General features: G+C 53.5%; 6 protein-coding genes across 6 annotated transcripts; 4 read left to right on the top strand and 2 right to left on the bottom strand.

The window, feature by feature from the left end:
* Positions 1-449: 449 nt before the first annotated feature.
* On the top strand, positions 450-1,548 carry COL26b_012338 (uncharacterized protein; the record flags this gene model as incomplete). Its single annotated transcript, XM_053184983.1, has 2 exons — positions 450-677; positions 730-1,548. The coding sequence occupies 2 exons, from the start codon at positions 450-452 to the stop codon at positions 1,546-1,548; spliced, it is 1,047 nt and encodes a 348-aa protein (XP_053031068.1).
* An 813-nt stretch (positions 1,549-2,361) lies between these two features.
* Positions 2,362-4,174, top strand: COL26b_012337 (uncharacterized protein; the record flags this gene model as incomplete). The annotated part of the gene is made up of 3 exons (XM_053184982.1): positions 2,362-2,590; positions 2,735-3,846; positions 4,025-4,174. 3 exons carry the CDS (start codon positions 2,362-2,364, stop codon positions 4,172-4,174), a joined length of 1,491 nt encoding a protein of 496 aa, XP_053031067.1.
* Positions 4,175-5,953: 1,779 nt separating this feature from the next.
* COL26b_012336 (uncharacterized protein) lies at positions 5,954-7,815 on the top strand (the record flags this gene model as incomplete). Its single annotated transcript, XM_053184981.1, has 3 exons — positions 5,954-6,413; positions 6,753-7,410; positions 7,458-7,815. 3 exons carry the CDS (start codon positions 5,954-5,956, stop codon positions 7,813-7,815), a joined length of 1,476 nt encoding a protein of 491 aa, XP_053031066.1.
* Positions 7,816-9,951: 2,136 nt separating this feature from the next.
* COL26b_012335 (uncharacterized protein) lies at positions 9,952-11,547 on the bottom strand (the record flags this gene model as incomplete). The annotated part of the gene is made up of 1 exon (XM_053184980.1): positions 9,952-11,547. One exon carries the CDS (start codon positions 11,545-11,547, stop codon positions 9,952-9,954), a length of 1,596 nt encoding a protein of 531 aa, XP_053031065.1.
* A 1,815-nt stretch (positions 11,548-13,362) lies between these two features.
* On the bottom strand, positions 13,363-14,331 carry COL26b_012334 (uncharacterized protein; the record flags this gene model as incomplete). Its single annotated transcript, XM_053184979.1, has 3 exons — positions 13,363-13,939; positions 14,009-14,186; positions 14,244-14,331. The coding sequence occupies 3 exons, from the start codon at positions 14,329-14,331 to the stop codon at positions 13,363-13,365; spliced, it is 843 nt and encodes a 280-aa protein (XP_053031064.1).
* Positions 14,332-15,652: 1,321 nt separating this feature from the next.
* On the top strand, positions 15,653-16,723 carry COL26b_012333 (uncharacterized protein; the record flags this gene model as incomplete). Its single annotated transcript, XM_053184978.1, has 1 exon — positions 15,653-16,723. The coding sequence occupies one exon, from the start codon at positions 15,653-15,655 to the stop codon at positions 16,721-16,723; it is 1,071 nt and encodes a 356-aa protein (XP_053031063.1).
* Between the last annotated feature and the right edge of the window lie 1,480 nt (positions 16,724-18,203).

The following is an 18,203-nucleotide window of genomic DNA, read 5'->3' as shown; positions in this document are numbered from 1 at the left end:
CGGAATCAGTCTCAGCCCACTCCGCACCAAAGTATGGTGTGCGCTAGTCACCGCCCAAGTCTTCCCCAAGACCCCAAGAGTCCCCAAGACACCCCGAAAAAGCAGTGGCCCCACCGGCCCAAGCATCCGATACGAGGTCAATTGGTGTTGCTGACTGCCTTGACCCTGGTTGAAGCCATACACAAGTGTCAGAATAGACGGCTTCGGGGTAGGCGGGATTCAATTGCCGTGGGAGGCCCAGCCTCGTATAATTAGCTTTTCCTGCCAATCCTTCCACTTGCCATGCCGCCATGCCGCCAAGGGGAGCTTCCCTGTTGTCGCGAACCATTCCTTTGGGCTGAAAATGTGAGATAAAGCTCGCCGCCCGCATATGCTGTCGCACCAGAGTGCGCTGTCTGTCGTGCTGAAGAACCTCGGAGAAGCAATATGATCACCCAGCCGTGACGAACATGTTCATCCCATCGCTGAGACGTGCCGTTGCCGTCTCGTTGACGTGCGCCATCTTCGTCACTGTCCTCTTGACAAGCCACCAATTGAGTTGGGAACAAGACATCTTCGGCTCGTCTTATCTTGCGGGGAACGAGAGCCAACACACTCCTGCCGCGAAGTCGCAGGAACGCAGCTCGAAATTCGCATACGCGCAATATGCGACGGACTTGGATTATCTATGCAACGCTGTATGTTTTCACCATGTACTCTTCTGAGCGCAACCAGAGCTGACGATGCCAGGTCATCAACTTCAATCGCCTTCAGAAATTCGGCGCCGAAAATGACATGGTCTTGATTTTCCCCTCTTCATGGACGGAAGGGAAGAAGGCGGAGGCAAAAGCAATTCGCAGCATTCGTTCCAACCATCCCCGAGTCATTTTGAGGCCATTCGACTACGTCCGGATCTCCAAAACGAAAGCGAGCGCAACGTGGGCCGACAGTCTCAACAAGTTTCATGCCTTCGACCTTACCGAGTACGAGCGAGTCATGATATTCGACTCTGACAGCCAAGTGCTGAACAATATGGACTCTTTCTTTCAATCGCCCAGGGCCAGCGTGGCTGTCCCCCAAGCATACTGGTTGAACGAACACGATGTGCCTGCAGCTGAACGGGTGCTCAGCTCGCATGTCATGCTTATCGAGCCGAACAAGACAACGCACGACAGACTCATCGAAGAATCGCTGTCGTCCGGAAAGCTCGATATGGATTTGGTGAACATTATGTTCAAGGATACGGCAAGCATACTGCCTCACCGTCGACTGGCCCTTCTGACGGGAGAGTTTCGCGATGATGACCATCAGAAGTACCTAGGCCAGCACGATGACAGTTGGGATCCGGTGGAAGAGGTGTCAAAGTCTTACCTGGTGCATTTCAGCGACTGGCCAATGCCAAAGCCTTGGAGACCGCGCACGAAGAAACAGTGGGAGGCTGCTCTCCCCGGTTGCCCAGAGAATGAGGTCACGACTGGTCATCGGCAATGCGCCAACCAAGACGTGTGGAGTGGGTTCTATGAGGACTACGATTCCGACAGAAAACGATACTGCAAGCGCTGGGGATGAACGAGTTCGGAATAACTCGGTGAACGAGTATATTAATACACTGTCCAGCCTACGGCATGCCTTTACGAGACCGGCAGATTCCGTTGTAGCTTGCGAGCCGCCGCATCGACGCCCTACGCCAGAGAAACGGGTACTCCGATGCAACCGCATGTATCATTTCATGCTCTTTCGGATGTCACCCCGGAGCATGTGCGCACAGCGGATTACATCCGTCAATCATGCTGAGTGCTGATGGATCACAGCCTCTTGTATGGTACAGGGTGATATTCTTGCCACTTGTTGCTCCGACGAATGCCTGTGGGCAACAATACCTAACGTCTGTACATCGGAATTGATTGTATCAGAAAAATCGGAAGAATTAGCGCGCCGTTGGGAGGATATTGATCGACGCAGCCCTCTATGAGGCCCAAGGGCAAGGGGCAGAGACCCAGCCGAATGGATGAACTGCTTCGTGGGGGGTTTGCAGCGAGTGTCGCAGCCATGCCGGCATTTGGATATGTTGCGGATATCGCTCTTGGCCTTGAGTGGCTCGGCGGGAAGGCGGTATTGGAAGTACACTGCCGAGGGAAGCACGCCATATGCGTGTGGATGTTGTCAAGGCCTGGGATTGACGCTGGGAAGCATTTTCGGGGTCCAACTCCGATGAGTGCTCTCGGAATGATGGAGCTATCAAAAACCATCCTACCTTAGACCCAAAATATTAAAGAGTTTTAAGCTCTCTGAAAAGTGTCTCGTTCTCGGTCACATTCAAAGCCAGACCAGCTACAAACACTGCTGGGGGTTCGCCAGGCAGGACGCCTCCCTATTGTGATCATGTCTCTCAAATCTCTGACGGTGTTGGCTGGCATTTTGTCGGTCAGCGCCGGCTCCTTCCTCCAATCAGATGAATATCAAGTTCCTCTTGTCTCTGGTTCCTCGCGCAGGCCAAACATCGTTTTCATTCTGACTGACGATCAAGACCTGCACATGAACTCGCTGGATTACGTCCCCTTCATCAAGAAGCATTTGATCGACCAAGGCACCCTGTATAAGAGACACTTCTGTACGACAGCAGTTTGTTGTCCTTCAAGAGTGACTCTTTGGACAGGGAAAGCTGCGCACAACACCAATGTCACTGACATCTTTCCTCCTTACGGTGAGTGTTCACGAGTTAGTACCAATGGCGCCCAAGCTGACCTGAACCCAGGTGGATATCCCAAGTTCGTGGCAGAGGGCCACAATGAGAACTACCTACCCAAACTCCTCCAGGACGTGGGCTACGATACATACTACACTGGAAAACTGTTCAATGCTCATACCGTGGACAACTACCACAGTCCCCACGCAGCTGGATGGACTGGATCCGATTTTTTGCTGGACCCGTTCACTTATTCTTACCTCAACGCCACATTTCAACGAAACCAGGATCCGCCGGTGAGCCATGAAGGCGAATACAGTACGGATGTTCTGGCTGGCAAGGCTTTGGACTTCCTTGACGATGCCGTGGCTGCGTCCAAGCCCTTCTTCCTCGGAATCGCGCCTGTTGCACCTCATTCAAATGTCCAATCCAATGTCATCAGCAATGGCAGCGTTCACGATCCGCATGGCATCGTTGCAACGCCACCAATTCCCGCCGAGAGGCACGCCCATCTTTTCCCCGATGCCATTGTCCCGCGAACGGACAACTTCAATCCCGAGAAGGTATCTGGAGCCAACTGGGTTCGGCAACAACCGAGACAAAGTGCCGAAAATATCGCGTTTAATGATCACTTCTATCGGAACAGACTTCGAGCTTTGCAGGCGGTCGATGAGCTGGTTGATTCTGTGGTTTCCAGATTGGAAGAATATGGTATTCTCGAAGAGACATATATATTTTATACCACTGATAATGGTTATCATATCGGACATCACCGCCTCCAACCTGGAAAGGAGTGTGGCTATGAAGAGGACATCAACATCCCTCTCATCATTCGGGGCCCTCAAGTCCCGGAAGGCAAAGTCGCCGAAATTGTGACAACACATCAAGACCTGGTGCCTACGATCATGAGTCTAGCGCAAGCACCTCTGCGTGCCGATTTCGATGGTCTAGCTATTCCCCTGACCGAGGAAGATTTTGGTGATGCGGCAAAGACAAGACATGAGCATGTTACAGTTGAATATTGGGGCTTTGCGGCCTCCGAGGGTCCTTGGGGATATTTTGGTCGGAACGAGTCCTTCGTATTCAACAACACGTACAAGGCCCTGCGCGTAGTTTCAAAGGAGTATAACCTTTACTACTCAGCGTGGTGTAATAACGAACATGAGCTTTACGACCTCAATGTAAGTTGTTCATAGATCTTCTTGAGCCAGAGACTAACAAGCTTGGTACAGACTGACCCGGGCCAACTGAACAATCTTTTGCATGAAGAGTCCCAGTCAACATCGCTTCTTGGACTACCTATTGAGAAGATCGTTTCTCGTCTGGACTCGTTGTTACTTGTAACGAAGTCTTGCAAAGGTTCCGTTTGCACACATCCTTGGCGCTCACTGCATCCGCAAGGCAATGTGGACACTCTGCGCGACGCACTTTCACCGAGATTCGACAGTTTCTATCAGCAACAACAAGTTCGAGTCGAATACTCGCGTTGCGAGATGGGTTATCTTGTAGACGCAGAAGGGCCACAATTCGAGCGAGACGGCCTTGTATACTGGAAGGGACTCCATTGGGGTGAATGGGTCTAATATTCTGCGAGATCTCAATTGCCAAGTCATGTGTGCCAAACGTAGCGTTCATGGTCCTTGGAGGAATGGCAAACGGCCATCGATACACAACATGAACTGGTCTGCTGGTCGTTATCTGACGCCTACAAGCCTCTGTGCACACTGAACAGGCAGCTTCTCGATTTCTTCCTCGTTAGTTTGGCTCTGGAACAGCCCTAATGGCACACTAAATAGCAATGGCAAAATTAGTCACATGAAGGTAAAGGAAGTACGGACCGGGCAATAGTGCGTATCTCGTTTCTGCGTACGGCGGCATGAAGCATCACGAAGCCGTCAAAACTGTGATAAGACTAGTGACAAGTTGAATGTATGGCATTTCAGCATAACAGACTTACACAACAAGGCCATCTCCCCAAGTCCATCGTTCTACGTGAGAGACGTAGTCGGGAATATCGTGAACTTGAACAGGCCCAGCAATTTAGCGAGTTGCCAAGGAATCTGGTGAAGCTATAGGTGTATGCTAGGTAATCGAGAAACAAGGAGAATTCTCTCTTTTGTTGCCGTGTATACCTTTCAAGCAAAGGTTTGGAGGGGAATTATTGCATTGGAAGACTCGATTATATGAATCTAGCCACGTTTAAAACTCAACGGCCTTAGTGCCAGATGCAGCCCAACACGCTGTTTCGCCTCAGCTGAAATGCAACAGAGCTTCAGACGAGCCGCCCATCATCTGGCTATGGAGATGTGGGAGGCTTACTAGTCTGGTTCAATGAAACGTGGGCAGCCCGCACGCCCGTCATTGACCAACCCCACGCCCGTTTCATTCCCCTGTTGGTCAATGTTTGATTCACACATGTCAGGCAAAGAGAATCGGGGGCAGGAAACAAAACGGACTCGGTGATCCGATCAAGTTGGCCATGGCTTCTGTTTGCCTCCCTCGCGACGCGAAGTTGGCCGATGCCATCGGGACCGCAACGGCAGCCGTCAATGTTGGGCAGAGTTTCAACAGCAAGTCAGCTGCACCGCTGAGTCATATAGACACATGTTTCCGAGATCCGGGTCCGATGAGAAGCAGGCATATTTTCCGTTGCACGGGCGAGATCCGCCGACGGAGGGGAAAGCTGCCCCTGGAAAGACTTTCGCTACCAACCCATGGAGTAGCCCCTGCATGCGGCTGCAAGCCTTGGATTCTAGACTGTAGAACCAACAATAGTCTCGTCTTCTGCAGTACTCAATGTGGACCTCCTGCACCGAATAACCGCGTAGAGCCGGCCGGGGAATGACCGGGCCCCGCCGGCTTCCCGGTAGTGTGGGGGCCGAGGATGACCGAAGTTGCATGGCGGCAATGGCGCAATATGTCGCCATAGCAAGGACCCAGCCTGGATCCCCTTATCGGCAACTTTTCTTCCTGGGCCAAGCATGATTCTTCAAATTCTTCTGACGGACATTGAGTCAACGGGACCGGGAGCTTGGGAAGGAGGTTATCGGAGTTTGTGGAAAGTCTGATTGGCCGACGTCATGGGGTCCCTGAGGATCTCAGCGGTCGCGGGTCGCACGTTTGCATAGATGCGCTGTCCCCCGGAATTCTGAAAAGGTTCATCCCAGCTGAGTCGAAGCCTGCGTAGCCGATGACACCTTGGTTTTCTTCGAATCGCGCCGGTGCTTGCGGCTCTTTCTCTCTTTTCTCTCCTCCACAATCCTACTACACACGAGTGATCCATCAAACATGGCTCGCCAAGAGACGTTACGTAGTAGAGGAGAAGAGACTGCGGAAGAGAGAGTAGTCGACGAGCGGTCGCCACTGTTGTCGCGCAATCGAAGAGAATCAAGTTCGTCAGGTGAGAGCTCTTTGACATCTTCATCGTCGAGCGGAGACTCGGACGGTCAATTCCTTCCATGGCATCTCACACCGTCGACAGAGGTCGATGAGGCGTACGTTGACGTTGAGCGTACCGCACCCGCTTGTGCCGAGAATGATACCGAGACGAAATCCCAGGGCACGCCGGCATCGGCTGTCATCAAGATCGTGGCGATCCTGCTGGTTGGGACATTTACCGCAAACGCCGATGGCTCCTTGGTTATGGCCACGCATCCGACGATTGCTTCAGAATTCGACGACCTTGAAAATTCGAGTTGGCTATTTGTAGCATTCGCGCTTGCTGGAGCGGCAACACAGACTTTGGTGGGTGTGTTTCCGAGACCGTGGCTGAGGTGTGACTAATAGAAGATTAGTATGGCAAGCTGAGTGACATATATGGCCGCCGTGCCTTGCTAATGGTGGCATATTTGTTGTTTGCCGTTGGATGGTAAGACCCAAGATGATCTAACAGGAGAAAATCCCGTGAATGAAGCTGACAGTAAACCGTCAGTGCCGTGGTTGGTGTTGGTAGTACCATGTGGCAAGTTGTGGTCGGCCGAGTGGTCTCTGGATCTGGCGGCTCGTCGTTGAACGTGCTTGGCTTGCTCCTGATTACAGGTTTGTTGTTCTTGAGGGCTGGAAAGATTCACGTAGCTAACTATCACAGATCTCGTGCCTCTGCGCGATGTTGCGGCCTGGCAAGCCGGCCTCAACCTCGCCGCCACAGTTGGCCGTAGTCTCGGTGGTCCTCTCGGAGGGTGGCTTGCAGATACCATCGGTTGGCGCTGGTCATTCCTTGGGCAGGCTCCTATCTTTCTACTCGCCGTCGTGCTTTGCTGGCTCTTCCTTCCGAAGGGAATGCCTAGCTCCGCACATCAAGTCGAAACGGAAGACTCAAAACCCGAGGATCCAAAGAAGAGCCCTCTTGCAAGAATCGACTTCCTGGGTGCCGGGCTGTTGGCTCTTTTTATCCTCGCGTTCCTGCTCCCCATAGAGATTGGTGGAACCAAAGTACCATGGAATCACCCCCTCATCTTCATCTTCTTTGGTGCTGCAATTGTTCTTGGTGGCCTTTTCGCAGCTACAGAACAATGGTGGGCCAAGGAGCCCATCTTCCCACTGGAGATTCTGAAGCATCGTGACGTCGTACTTACCTACTTCATCACCGGTGCTCAAGTCGCTGCTCAGCTCGGCCTCATGTTCTCGGTGCCTTTATACTTCCAAGTCACAAAAAGAGTGTCGAACACCGTTGCGGGACTACATCTCTTCCCTGCAGTCGCCGGTAATGCCATCGGCGGTATCATGGCTGGGTATCTGATCAAGAAGTAAGTTAAACACGTGCCTGTACACCATTTGTTACTGACTTTCAAAGGACAGGCCGCTACAAGTATCTTCTTGTTCTTGCGACACTTGCGTCATCACTATCATACGTCCTTCTTCTTCTGCGATGGCATGGCGATACCAACGTCTGGGAGTCATTATACATCTTGCCAGGAGGACTAGGCGCAGGTCTGGTGCAGTCAGCTGGTTTTATCGCCGCACAAGCCGGAGTCAACCCGAAGCACAAGGCCGCCATCACTTCGGGCATATTCTTGACTGTCCAGATCGGCATGATCATCGGGCTTTCTAGCGTCAGCGCTGTTATGATGGAAACCATGAGATGGAGGCTGGAGGAGCTATTGAAGGGGATGGGTCTGGATGCGCTTGTGCGCAAGACGGTAGGCTACTGACTTCTCCTCTCCGATGATACAAGTTGATCTCTGATCTTTTCCTCGCAGATTATCCAGAAGGCGACCTCGAATGTCGATTTCATTGATCGCACTGACAGCCACATCGCACAAGCCGTTGTGCAAGCGTACGTTGAAGGGTTGGGGTGGAGCCATGGCTTCTCACTCATATCTTCCGCACTAGCATTTGTTGGGGCCATGTTTTTGCAAGAGCATCAGATTTGAACACTAAACAACTGGTAGAGGCCTTGGGATACATGGGAAAGGATCATTGCAAGGGTTTTCACTCATACTTGGAGGGAGGTTTTGCATGTTTCGTAATTAACGGCAAGCATGGAACTCATGTAGTAAGATTTCGAACCAGCGAACAGCATGGGATTTTTAAAGATAGATATTGGAGTAATTGAACTTTTGAGGACGCGGATTATCTGTCATAGCCTTCTTGGCTGTCTTGGTGTGAGCAACTCGACAGCCACTGTAATAGAGTCATCGTTGACAACGACAAGATCAGGGTTGTCCCGCACAACTCCTGTTCAATGCCTCAAAAGCAATAAAAAGTGCCAGTAACTAGAAAGAGAGGATGTTGTTTGACAACGTTGGAAAGTAGAATCTCTTCGTAGGATGGATATCACCAGCCCCTAATATGATGTGTACAGTGTCACACTGTACTCCACGTGCCCACCGGTGTGCCTCGGTGAGAGTCGCGAGTCGAGCTTGCCCGACGCGGCCTTCACCACACAACGTCGATCCACACAATGACCACAATCCAGTAACCTGAGAGGACATCGAACAGATTGAACCTTTCAAAAACCCAGTGCCACGAAAACCTTATCAGCCTCTGTGTTGTTCCAGACCCGTCTCTCACAGCTGCAGCCTAGTCGAGCGGTGAACCCCGCTTCAGTTGTGACGACTCATCTGCTCGCTTTCGGCATCATGGCGGCGTACTGCAGAATTCCCTCCCACATTGCTGCGCATAGCTAACACATGTTCAGGTCATTTTATGACGATAATTTACAGACGTGGGTTCGCATATCTCTCGATATGGCCAACATGATTAAGAGAGTTATGATGTATGACGGCGGAGACGTCGAACGCATCCAGGTCCGCATTCCCGCGCACCCCGACAGCTCTGATGCGACACTGCCACTGTCCCGCTTGGAACTCCCGGAGCTTTGTATGAACTGCCGCTCTCCATATCACTGGACTCAGGATTGTCAGGATGCCTGTGGCCACTGCGGCCAGCCCTGGCACGCCTGTTACGACTGCGAGAGCATACCGCGCAACCGCTGCAAATGTCGCCCCTACCCGCAACGGCATCTTGTCAAGAAATGCGAGGTGTTTTGCACAAAAGAGTGCCCAAAGACTGAGAAGGACGAGCCAGGGAGTGAATATCACCGGAATGCGATCATGTGCAAGGCCCGGTGTTGCATGTGTGGTCTCCTCGGCCACGCAGGGCGCGACTGTCATCTGAAGGAATGTCGCTGCGGTCGCGATCATTTGACGATCTCTCACGACCCCGACAGGAGGAAATGCGTGGTGGAAGGTTGCCCGCGCTGGTTTTGCACCAAGCATTGCCAGAAGCCGGAGTGTAAGGTGGAACTGAAGACGTTGAGAGCAGAGACGTGCCATTCTTGCGGTGCAGACCAGGAAAAGATATTCTCGGACAGAGATCCAAGCTGGTAGGGGCGGCTGAATCTGGGATACCCGGCATGTATAGGAAGCTGCAGCAGTAATGCAAGAAAGACGGCATCCCGTCATTTTATCAGGATGCGACGTCAGGGGTATGGCAAGCTGAAATGACAAGCTGCGATATCGCGATAGGATAGCCAATGGACACAGTTGAGTAGGTGTTGTCATTTCCCGCGCATCTTTGGGGCATAAGTCGTCATCGAGATATTTATTTCTAACCACGAGCATTGCATTACTCTAGCAATTACATCGAAAGTTTCTGGCTCCCCTAACCTGAGGAGGCTCCCAAACGGCCAAGCAAAGGCGAAAAACTCCTGCCAACAAAGGCGCAAATATGCCATAGGTGGTATCACGCGTCATGTCATTCCTGAACTCCACGCCGTCAGTCGAAGCCTGATGTGAGTATGTGTGTAGCAAAACGCCTCCCAAAAACCAGTCCCAAAGGCAAACTTAATCATCCATCCAGCAACCGTCATCGCCATCAATCTCAATCTTGGTGCCAAGTGCTTCTCGGCCCTGGCGAATCATCTCTTTCAGTCTTTGGTTGAAATCGTCAATCCGTGCATCGGAATCCTGCTCGTCCCTGACCCTCCTAGCTGCCAATTTCTTGGCCTCGGTAGTAAGACGAGGGCTCTCGCGGATTGAGTCGACGCCAAAATCTTTCGATTTACGTCGTGAGTGTGCTGCTGATGCATTGCTGCGCGAGCGGCGATGCGAGTGAGTATAAGGGCTAGTGCTGGATTGTACAGGAGAGGGAATGGCGCTCTGGCGCAAGTTAGGGTTGCTCGGTCTCGCGAACGGATTGGGCCCCAACCCAGCGGGCTGGACAGGCAGAGGAATCCGACTCGGCGATGGACCAGTAAACTGCGAGGGTGTCTCGGGCGACCAGGCACCGGCAAAGCTGGCAGGCTGTTGGGGTGACAGCGCCGCAGTTCCAGCGTGCGAGATGTTGCTGTGACTGGTGGTTGGCCTGCGCTGGGCCGTCGGTGTGGAGCTGAGGCGTGGCTTGGGGACGCTGATTCTGCGCCCAGTCACCATTGATGGCCGGCTGTTCCGCGAGACCGGACGCGAGGCCGGCCGGGGAAGTGCCCGTCTGCTAGCCGCCGCCTGCTCATCCACCACAACCCAGTTGCGAAGCTCATCATGGTTCCCGGCGCTGGTTTGTCTGCGCTTCACCGCCGGACGCGACGGTGTACTCTCGGACGGAAGGGTTTCTTGGAATTGGTACGCGAAGGGGTTGGTGCTCATGAATCCAGGCGTTGGATAGCCACCTGGCGGTGTTGTGTCAACCACAGGGGCGCTCGGTCTGGGGCTCTCTAGCCCGAAATCGGGTGTCTTCTCGGATAGCTGGGGCTGAGGCTGTTGTCCAAGTTCAGGTTTGGGCTCAGCTTCCACCTCGGGCTCTGGTAACGTTTCCAGGCTCTGGCCGTCGATGGTGTAAGCCTTGCCACCTCCTGCAGAGAAGCCTCTGAAGGCGCCAGTCCTGCAGAATTCCCACACCTTGCCAACGACGCCACCAATAGTATTGAAAGCAAAGCGACTCCAGCCTTCGACGACAGCTTGAGGCTGAACAAGTACTGTTGGCTGGTTGGAGACCGGGGACTCTATTTCTTCGTGAGGGCGTTTTGATCCAAGTTTACTTCGGTAATCGGCATCCGAGTACATGCTCTCGTCCAACGCACCATTCTCGAAGGGAGGATTGGCAACAACGCCTGGGGTCTCGAGCTGACCGGCCAGAGTATAACGAGCTTCGTGGTTCGCCTGGGGAGTATCGTATTTTGGAGGTAAATCGCCGGAGCTGTCGAGGTTCATGTTTCCGTCGCACCACTCGTGTAGGGGGGTAGCTTCACGAGACACATCGTTTCGGCGTTTTCGCATGCGCTGGGCGTGAGGGGTCGCAGCTTCTGACTGATAGCTACCGGAGGACCTTGCGAGGTAGAGCGAAGAGCTCGCGGAGGGAGAGGAGGGTGTGCGAAAGACGCCGGGATGAACGCCGCCGGGCTGCGTGTCGAAATAGGTGCCGGGCATGCGATACTCGAACGCCATCTTGAGACGGAGTAGGTACCTTGCTATTTGGCGAAGCAAGGGAAACAAGGGGTTCGATGTCGGAGGAGGGCGTCGAGGGTTCTGCAACAAAATAGGGTCGAGGGAGAGTTCGGTCTTGGTGCAGATGAGTTGCCCGAATGGTGATTCACACTGTCGCCCAGCTCAGAGGGAGAAGGTCATGATCGATCAAGGTGGATGTGCCGGGTGAGTGTTCGCGGTGGGCGTTCTTGGCCGTTGGTCGCGCGACAGGCCGTGCAGTCGGTGATGTGCGCGGACAGGCGCTGTCAGACTAGAGGGTGAGGGTGACAGGCGACGGAGGTGAACGGATTTCCGTGAGGTGTTGACGAGGCGCGTGACGACAGGATTTACCGTCGGGTAGCTGACAGGCGGGTTGGAGAATTGCGGCGTAGGCGATTATGATTACTGCGCGAGGTAGGATTTGGGGTAAGGTAAGGTATGCTATGGCAGATAGGTAGCAGGGAGCAGCTATCGGGAACCAACAAGCTTCGACCCGGTTGTGGTGGTGTGTCCTGCTGCCTGTGCTCCAACTTTTCCAAGCTTCCCAGTGCCGGGAGGCCCCGTTGGTGTTAGCGGTGTCGCTGTCGCAATCTGGTTGGCCAAATGGCCGATGATGCGCAAAGTGATCAACACGCGGGAAGAGGAAGAGGAGCGTTTTTTTCCCCCTCTCTTTCCGGAGCAGCAGCGTGGCCGTTGCGTTTTGGGGTGACGTCGAGTCCGTTATGCGCCAGGAACAGGAACGCAAGGGGGGGAAAAGGTGATGCTGCTAAAGACAGATTTGGTGAGAAAAGAAAGAACAAATTGCGCCGGTGGGAAGTGAAGAGGGGAGTTCAAGGACAGAACAGAGTTCGTCGGATTTCCGCGCAACTCTAAAAATGGGAGGTCGGAGGTCGGTGGCCGGCAAGGTTGAAAAGACGGATGTCGAGATTCTCCTTCAAGAAGACCCAGCTGCACGCGCCAGGGGAAGAAAAGGAAACCTAAGGAAAAGTCGCGTCCCGTCAGGTCCCCCCGTCGTGTCTTTCGCAAACCCCCGTAAAGTAGAATGAACCCACTGTATTTGTCTGTCCGCACCACCCGTGGGCCGTGGCATCACCTTGACACTGTCAGCATCGCACCGGCAGTCCGTCAGTCAATGTCAACAATTTTTCTTTATTCTTTTTTATCCCATCGCTGGCCCGGCCGTTCAGGGTCTTCCGGCGCCTCCTAAATTCAGTGCCCCGAGCGGAGGGGGCAGTGGAAACGCCCGTCCATATCAGGCAAGGCGTGTCTCGGTTGCCGGGGTACTCGCCCGGGGCCCATGCGCAGAGGGCCTCCGTAGCGTGTAAATAGAGGGGCACAAACAACCACACCGCCTCCCCAATCTCGCCAGTTTGGCCAGACCTGTCCAGCCAGCCTGCCAGCTGCTCCCTGTTGTCATGCATACATAGTGCTCTAGCTTTTGATGTTGAGCTGCTCTCATGGCCATTGATGATTTCTTCCTTGGATATCCCCTCAAAGCGCCTGTTCCCGTCCCCGATCCCGACGCGAACTATGCAATGCAAGTATGATCATCATGATGCGTGAAGCGAAAGCGACCACGACTACGGATACCACTCACGTCGACGGTCGCACGACATCCATCCCTCCAACGTGATCGCAGTCGTGTCCCCGTCATCCCATCCGTTAACCACCCTCTCCTGTCCAGCCCAAAAAAATAGCGCCAAGGGGGAATCATTCTATCCCATCCATCCGTCATTTAAATTCCTTGCTGCCCCCACTGCTGTCACAAGCCACAACTCCCAATCCTCAAGTGCCGGCTTATTCACGCTTGTAGTAATCGTCCTGCTGCTGTCGCGTATCGACCTTGACTCCCCCGTCGACGCCAGACTCGCCGTGGACATGGTCCTTGGCGCCCCAGAACTGCTCCCGCTCCTTGAGCAGCTCATCCGCCCACTCCTTGGTCTCCGGCAGGGAGAACTTGGTGGCGACGTAGGCGAATTCTCCGAGGTCGAGCTTGCCCTGGCCGCGCTTCTCGTACTCCATCATTTGGAGGAGCAGTTCCATCTTGTCGAGGTCGTGCACGAAGTGGCTGTTGAGCGTCTTGGAGTCCTCGTACTCCTGCCAGATCTCACGGATCTCGATACCAGTCAAGCCACCGTTGAAGTTGCCCAGCAGGGTCTTGGTGATGTAGTCCATCGTCTCGGCCTCGCGTCTGTTCTTCTCGGGCTTGGGGACGCCATCAACGGGTGTGATGTCACCGACCAGGGACTCTGCCATGTCGTGGATGAGGCACATTTTCATGCAGCGCGCGAGATCGATGCGGGGGGCAAGCGCCGGCGGGCAGCACATGGAAAGGAGGGACATGCGATACATGTGGTCGGCGATGGACTCTCCTCTGCAGAAACGATGGTCAGCTTGAAAAAGACGATACAGAGATACAGAGACACAGAGGGATGATGCGAACCTCGCGATGCCGAATCGACGCCAACCCTCGCGCTTCGTGGTCTTGAGACGCTCGAGCATGTGGAAGTATGCCAGTGGCGAGCCCGAGTTCGTAGGTGCCGAGGTACCGGGCGAGGCCTTCAGAGCCTTCTCGACCGTCCAGGTTCCCTCAACCTTTGGTGTTTCGACATGGCCAAGATCTAGTGGAGGTTAGTAGAGGCCCACAAGGCGAGGAGGGGTTGTGGTTGCTGATTCACTCTTGATGTCTACGGCGCCGTTGGCGGTCGAGGGGCTGTTGGCACTGTTGGCGCCATTGGCCTCGCCGTTGGTGTTCGTCGGGGACATGGTGTACGACCGGTGGAATGCGCAAAAGGGAGGGAGAGGTGTTGGGAGAAGGGTTTTCTTGTCGTCGCAAGGCGGGGTGAATCGACGCGGGGCTAGTTTGTGGCGCGAAGACTGTTGCAAGTGGTTGCCGGCGTGTCGACGGGCAAGATTGTACGATCAGACCGGCGGAAGAGGAGGAGACGAGGTGAGGTCAAGTAAGCGAAAAGCGAAGTTGCGACAGAAAAACACAGGCGGGAAGGGAAAGGGTCGTTGGTGTTTGCGCTTGGTTTGTTGTCGATCAAAGGAGGGAGCATCCCAGCTTGATGTCACCGCCGCCTTCCTTCCAGCAGGTCAGGTTGTGACTGCAGTGAGTGGAATGCGCTACCACGGGCACCCACCAGTGCCGTCCACCGCCAATCACAGCCGCACCGGTCCTCCACTGCGCGCGGGCCCGACCGAAGAATGCAGCCCATCTCGCCCCAACTGGCCAATCACGGCGGCCACATTTGCGATGGCCAACTGGTTTTGGCATCTGGCAATGGATGGCAAGCACAAGCAAGCAAGCAAGCATCATCTCTTTGTTTGTTTCGATGTGACGGTGAACGTGACAATAGCAAACATAATGGCGATGATGATGATCATGACGATAGGAGCAACGTCAAGCTGCGATGACTCGACTTCTTCCTCAATAGGTATTCGTATACTACCTCATGCAGAAGAGTTGTGCAGCTGGAAAGAAATCAGTCTGCACCATTGAGGGACAACACCTCCAACTTGCACTTACATACAGCACGAGGGACGAGCCCTCATTGGCTGTAATCAATACATGCAAAATGACCCTTGAACACCTTGAAGTGTAATTCCATCAAGTCTTGCTCGGTTTCCTCATAGTCGCACCTCAAGGACGAATGTATTTTGCCCTCATTTTGACAGAATCTTCCGGGGGGCTAATGACAAGAACCGGAGCAAGCAGCCATGTCGCGGCTAAGCTGATTCCACCGGGTCCTCGCTTATCACGCATCTGCCGATGCACCCTTGAAATGGAAGTTTCCGGCTCGGAGCACTGACGGGAACATCACCAACTTCCCCGGCGCGGCCTTGGTCTCAACCGCACCCGGGTAAACACACTGCCGGATCATGCCCCGCGTCAAGCGTCTTGATTTGCGGGGCCCCGGATTCTCAACCACTTCCCTAAATGCCCCACGACTCAAGACACCGTTGTTTTGACCAAACTTCGTTCCGGGTTTCACCAGCTCAAACATCCACCCTCCAACCATCAAAAGTCTTGGCGTCTTCTTCTCGCTGATAATCAAACATCGCGTCGCCAAAGGTTCACCTCGTCATGACCACTCAAGCACCCAAGATCCCTTTCGCCGTCATCGGCGTGGGACTGATCGGGCCGCGTCATGCCCAAACAGTCACACAGAGTCCCGATGCCGAACTGATTGCTGTCGTCGACCCAGCGCCCGCCGGCAAACAGTTGGCCGCTGAGCTCAATGTGCCTCATTATGCCACCGTCGATGACCTCCTGAGCTCCTCTCATATTCCCCAGGCTGCTATTATTTGCACCCCAAATCATACCCATGCCCTCGTCGCCAGGCAGCTTTCTTCCAAAGGAGTGCACCCTCTCATCGAGAAGCCCATCAGCTCTGATATTCAAAGTGGCACTGAGCTTTTGGAACATCTGCGCACAACAGGCGTTAAGGCTCTCGTCGGTCACCATCGACGATTCAACCCATACATCATTGCTGCTAAGAAGACGCTTGATTCGGGCTCCCTGGGCAAGATCATTGCTATCAATGGACTCTGGACGCTGTACAAGCCGCGGGATTACTTTGAAGGTCCCACTGCATGGAGGCAGGGCAAAGATGGTGGCGTCATTCTCATCAACATGATTCACGAAGTCGATCTTCTCCATCACCTCCTCGGACCCGTCACACGAGTTCACGGAGAGATGGCTGTCTCTGAGAGAGGCTACGAAGCCGAGGAAGGAGGTGCCCTCACTTTGAGATTCAAGTCCGGAGTCGTGGGTACTTTCCTCATCTCGGACAACGTTCCGTCGCCGTACAACTTCGAAGCTGGGACTGGCGAAAACCCCCTGATTCCGAAGACGGGCCAAAACTTCTACCACGTTTTCGGATCCCAGAGCTCTCTAAGCGTGCCGAACATGTCTTTGTGGTCTTACGAAGGCACCCAAAAGTCATGGCACTCCGAGCTCAAGAAGCAGGACGTTCCTGTTATTGACGGTGTACCATTTGAGCTGCAGTTGGCCCACTTCTGTCGGGTCATTCGCGGTGAAGAGCCCCCCAGTTGCTCCCCGCAAGCTGGTCTGGCTGCTTTAATTGTTTGCCAAGCGATCAAGGACGCATTGAAGTCGAATAGTACGGTGGAAATTCCACGCTACGAGCTGTAAAAGGCTAGAGTTGTTCTCGGGACCGTCTGCGAGGGGCAATATGTGGTGTGGTGGAGAAACATCATTAACCTCTTGTGTCACATACTTCTGCTACCATGAAAGTAACCACGAATGATTATGATGTGTTTTTGCTACCCACGATTGGGGTTCGCCGTGACTGACGCCGAACACTTCCCGAGCAGCCTGAGCCCAGATGCCAACTCAGATGCCAGCCCATTATACAAGATCATGTAGCTTAAGCTTACGAAAAATAGTGGTTCAATCTCTTGCAGCCCAATCCACCAACTTGACTTACCATGTTCATGGCACACTTTGACACCTATCGTGCAGTCAACTCGATCTGTCTGTTGCTCCGGAGATATATTTCAACGCTCCCAAGGCTACTAACTCATGGTTTCTACGTCAATTCTGATACCATGTGATTTTGTCATGTTTCAAGAAACCCACAACTTGGTGCGATTGAGAACTGGTGCTTTGCATGAGCCGCCAACACTTAGTTGTATACGAAGTTGAAATCTGAGCTAGAAATACCTCTTGAGTGAACAGACCAAGAAGACCCCACTCTGAATCGAAGACTGCGAGCAAACCATCTCGAGAGACTTCAAGGCGAATACCGGGATCGTTCTACCTTTGCCAAAGACCCTGCTCTCTAGACTCTTCAACAGTTTGGTCTTGCGTTCGCCCCAATAGCTCTTAATCACACTTGGGCTTAGCTGTAGATTAGCTGTACTCGCGGGGACGGCTACTAAGCTTTTACATCCTAGGTAAGTTAGGACCCTTGCCTATGTTACCTGCCAGCTTCGCGAAGTTCGGACCAGATCTGACTTTGCTTTTCATGCGCACAAATCAAGCTTCGGCATCCAACTAAATCCCGGCTAACAGATGCAGGTAGCGAGCTCCGCAAACCAAACGTTAACAAAGTCTCAGTACGAGCCCCACTGCAATACACCCCCAGAAATGAACTGCAATCAAAAGTCTCGATACTCGGAGTCGTTAATGACGCACTTTGCCAGGTTGACCGGTTCAAGAGGTCGGATCTGTGAGGGGAAATTGTGGGTCTCTTGTAGGCCCGGACCTTGTTTGCACAACAGACCAGGGGTTCAATAGGATGATGAGATGAAGGATCACGCTGCTCGGGCCCCCAGGAATACCTCGCATTAGGAAAGAGGGGAAGAGAGTGCTGATGGAACGTGGTATAAGACGGACAGTCATGTCGACATCCTCCTGTATTGTTGGTCCCATTCTCTGAAGTGCTTGCTCCGCGTGTCTGTTTTCCCGCCTTCGTCGCTCATGATGTGGCTTTTCTCTGCCCTTTCATGGGCGTTGTTTCTCGGGTTGTCGGTTTGGGCAGATTCGGATTCAAACAATGGCAAAGGTCAGAATCCTAAGTTCTACAACTCAGCCCGCCATGCCGCGGCAGACCCCTACGTCCTTTACGATTGGGAGAGCGGGCAGTATTACGCCTACTCAACCGAGGGTG

The sequence above is a fragment of the Colletotrichum chrysophilum genome (genome assembly GCF_026319265.1).
Source record: "Colletotrichum chrysophilum strain AFK26 chromosome Unknown scaffold_172, whole genome shotgun sequence".
Taxonomy (NCBI): Eukaryota; Fungi; Ascomycota; class Sordariomycetes; order Glomerellales; family Glomerellaceae; genus Colletotrichum; species Colletotrichum chrysophilum.
The sequence above is the reverse complement of the archived record's forward strand: the minus strand, read 5'-3'. Positions and strand labels throughout refer to the sequence as shown.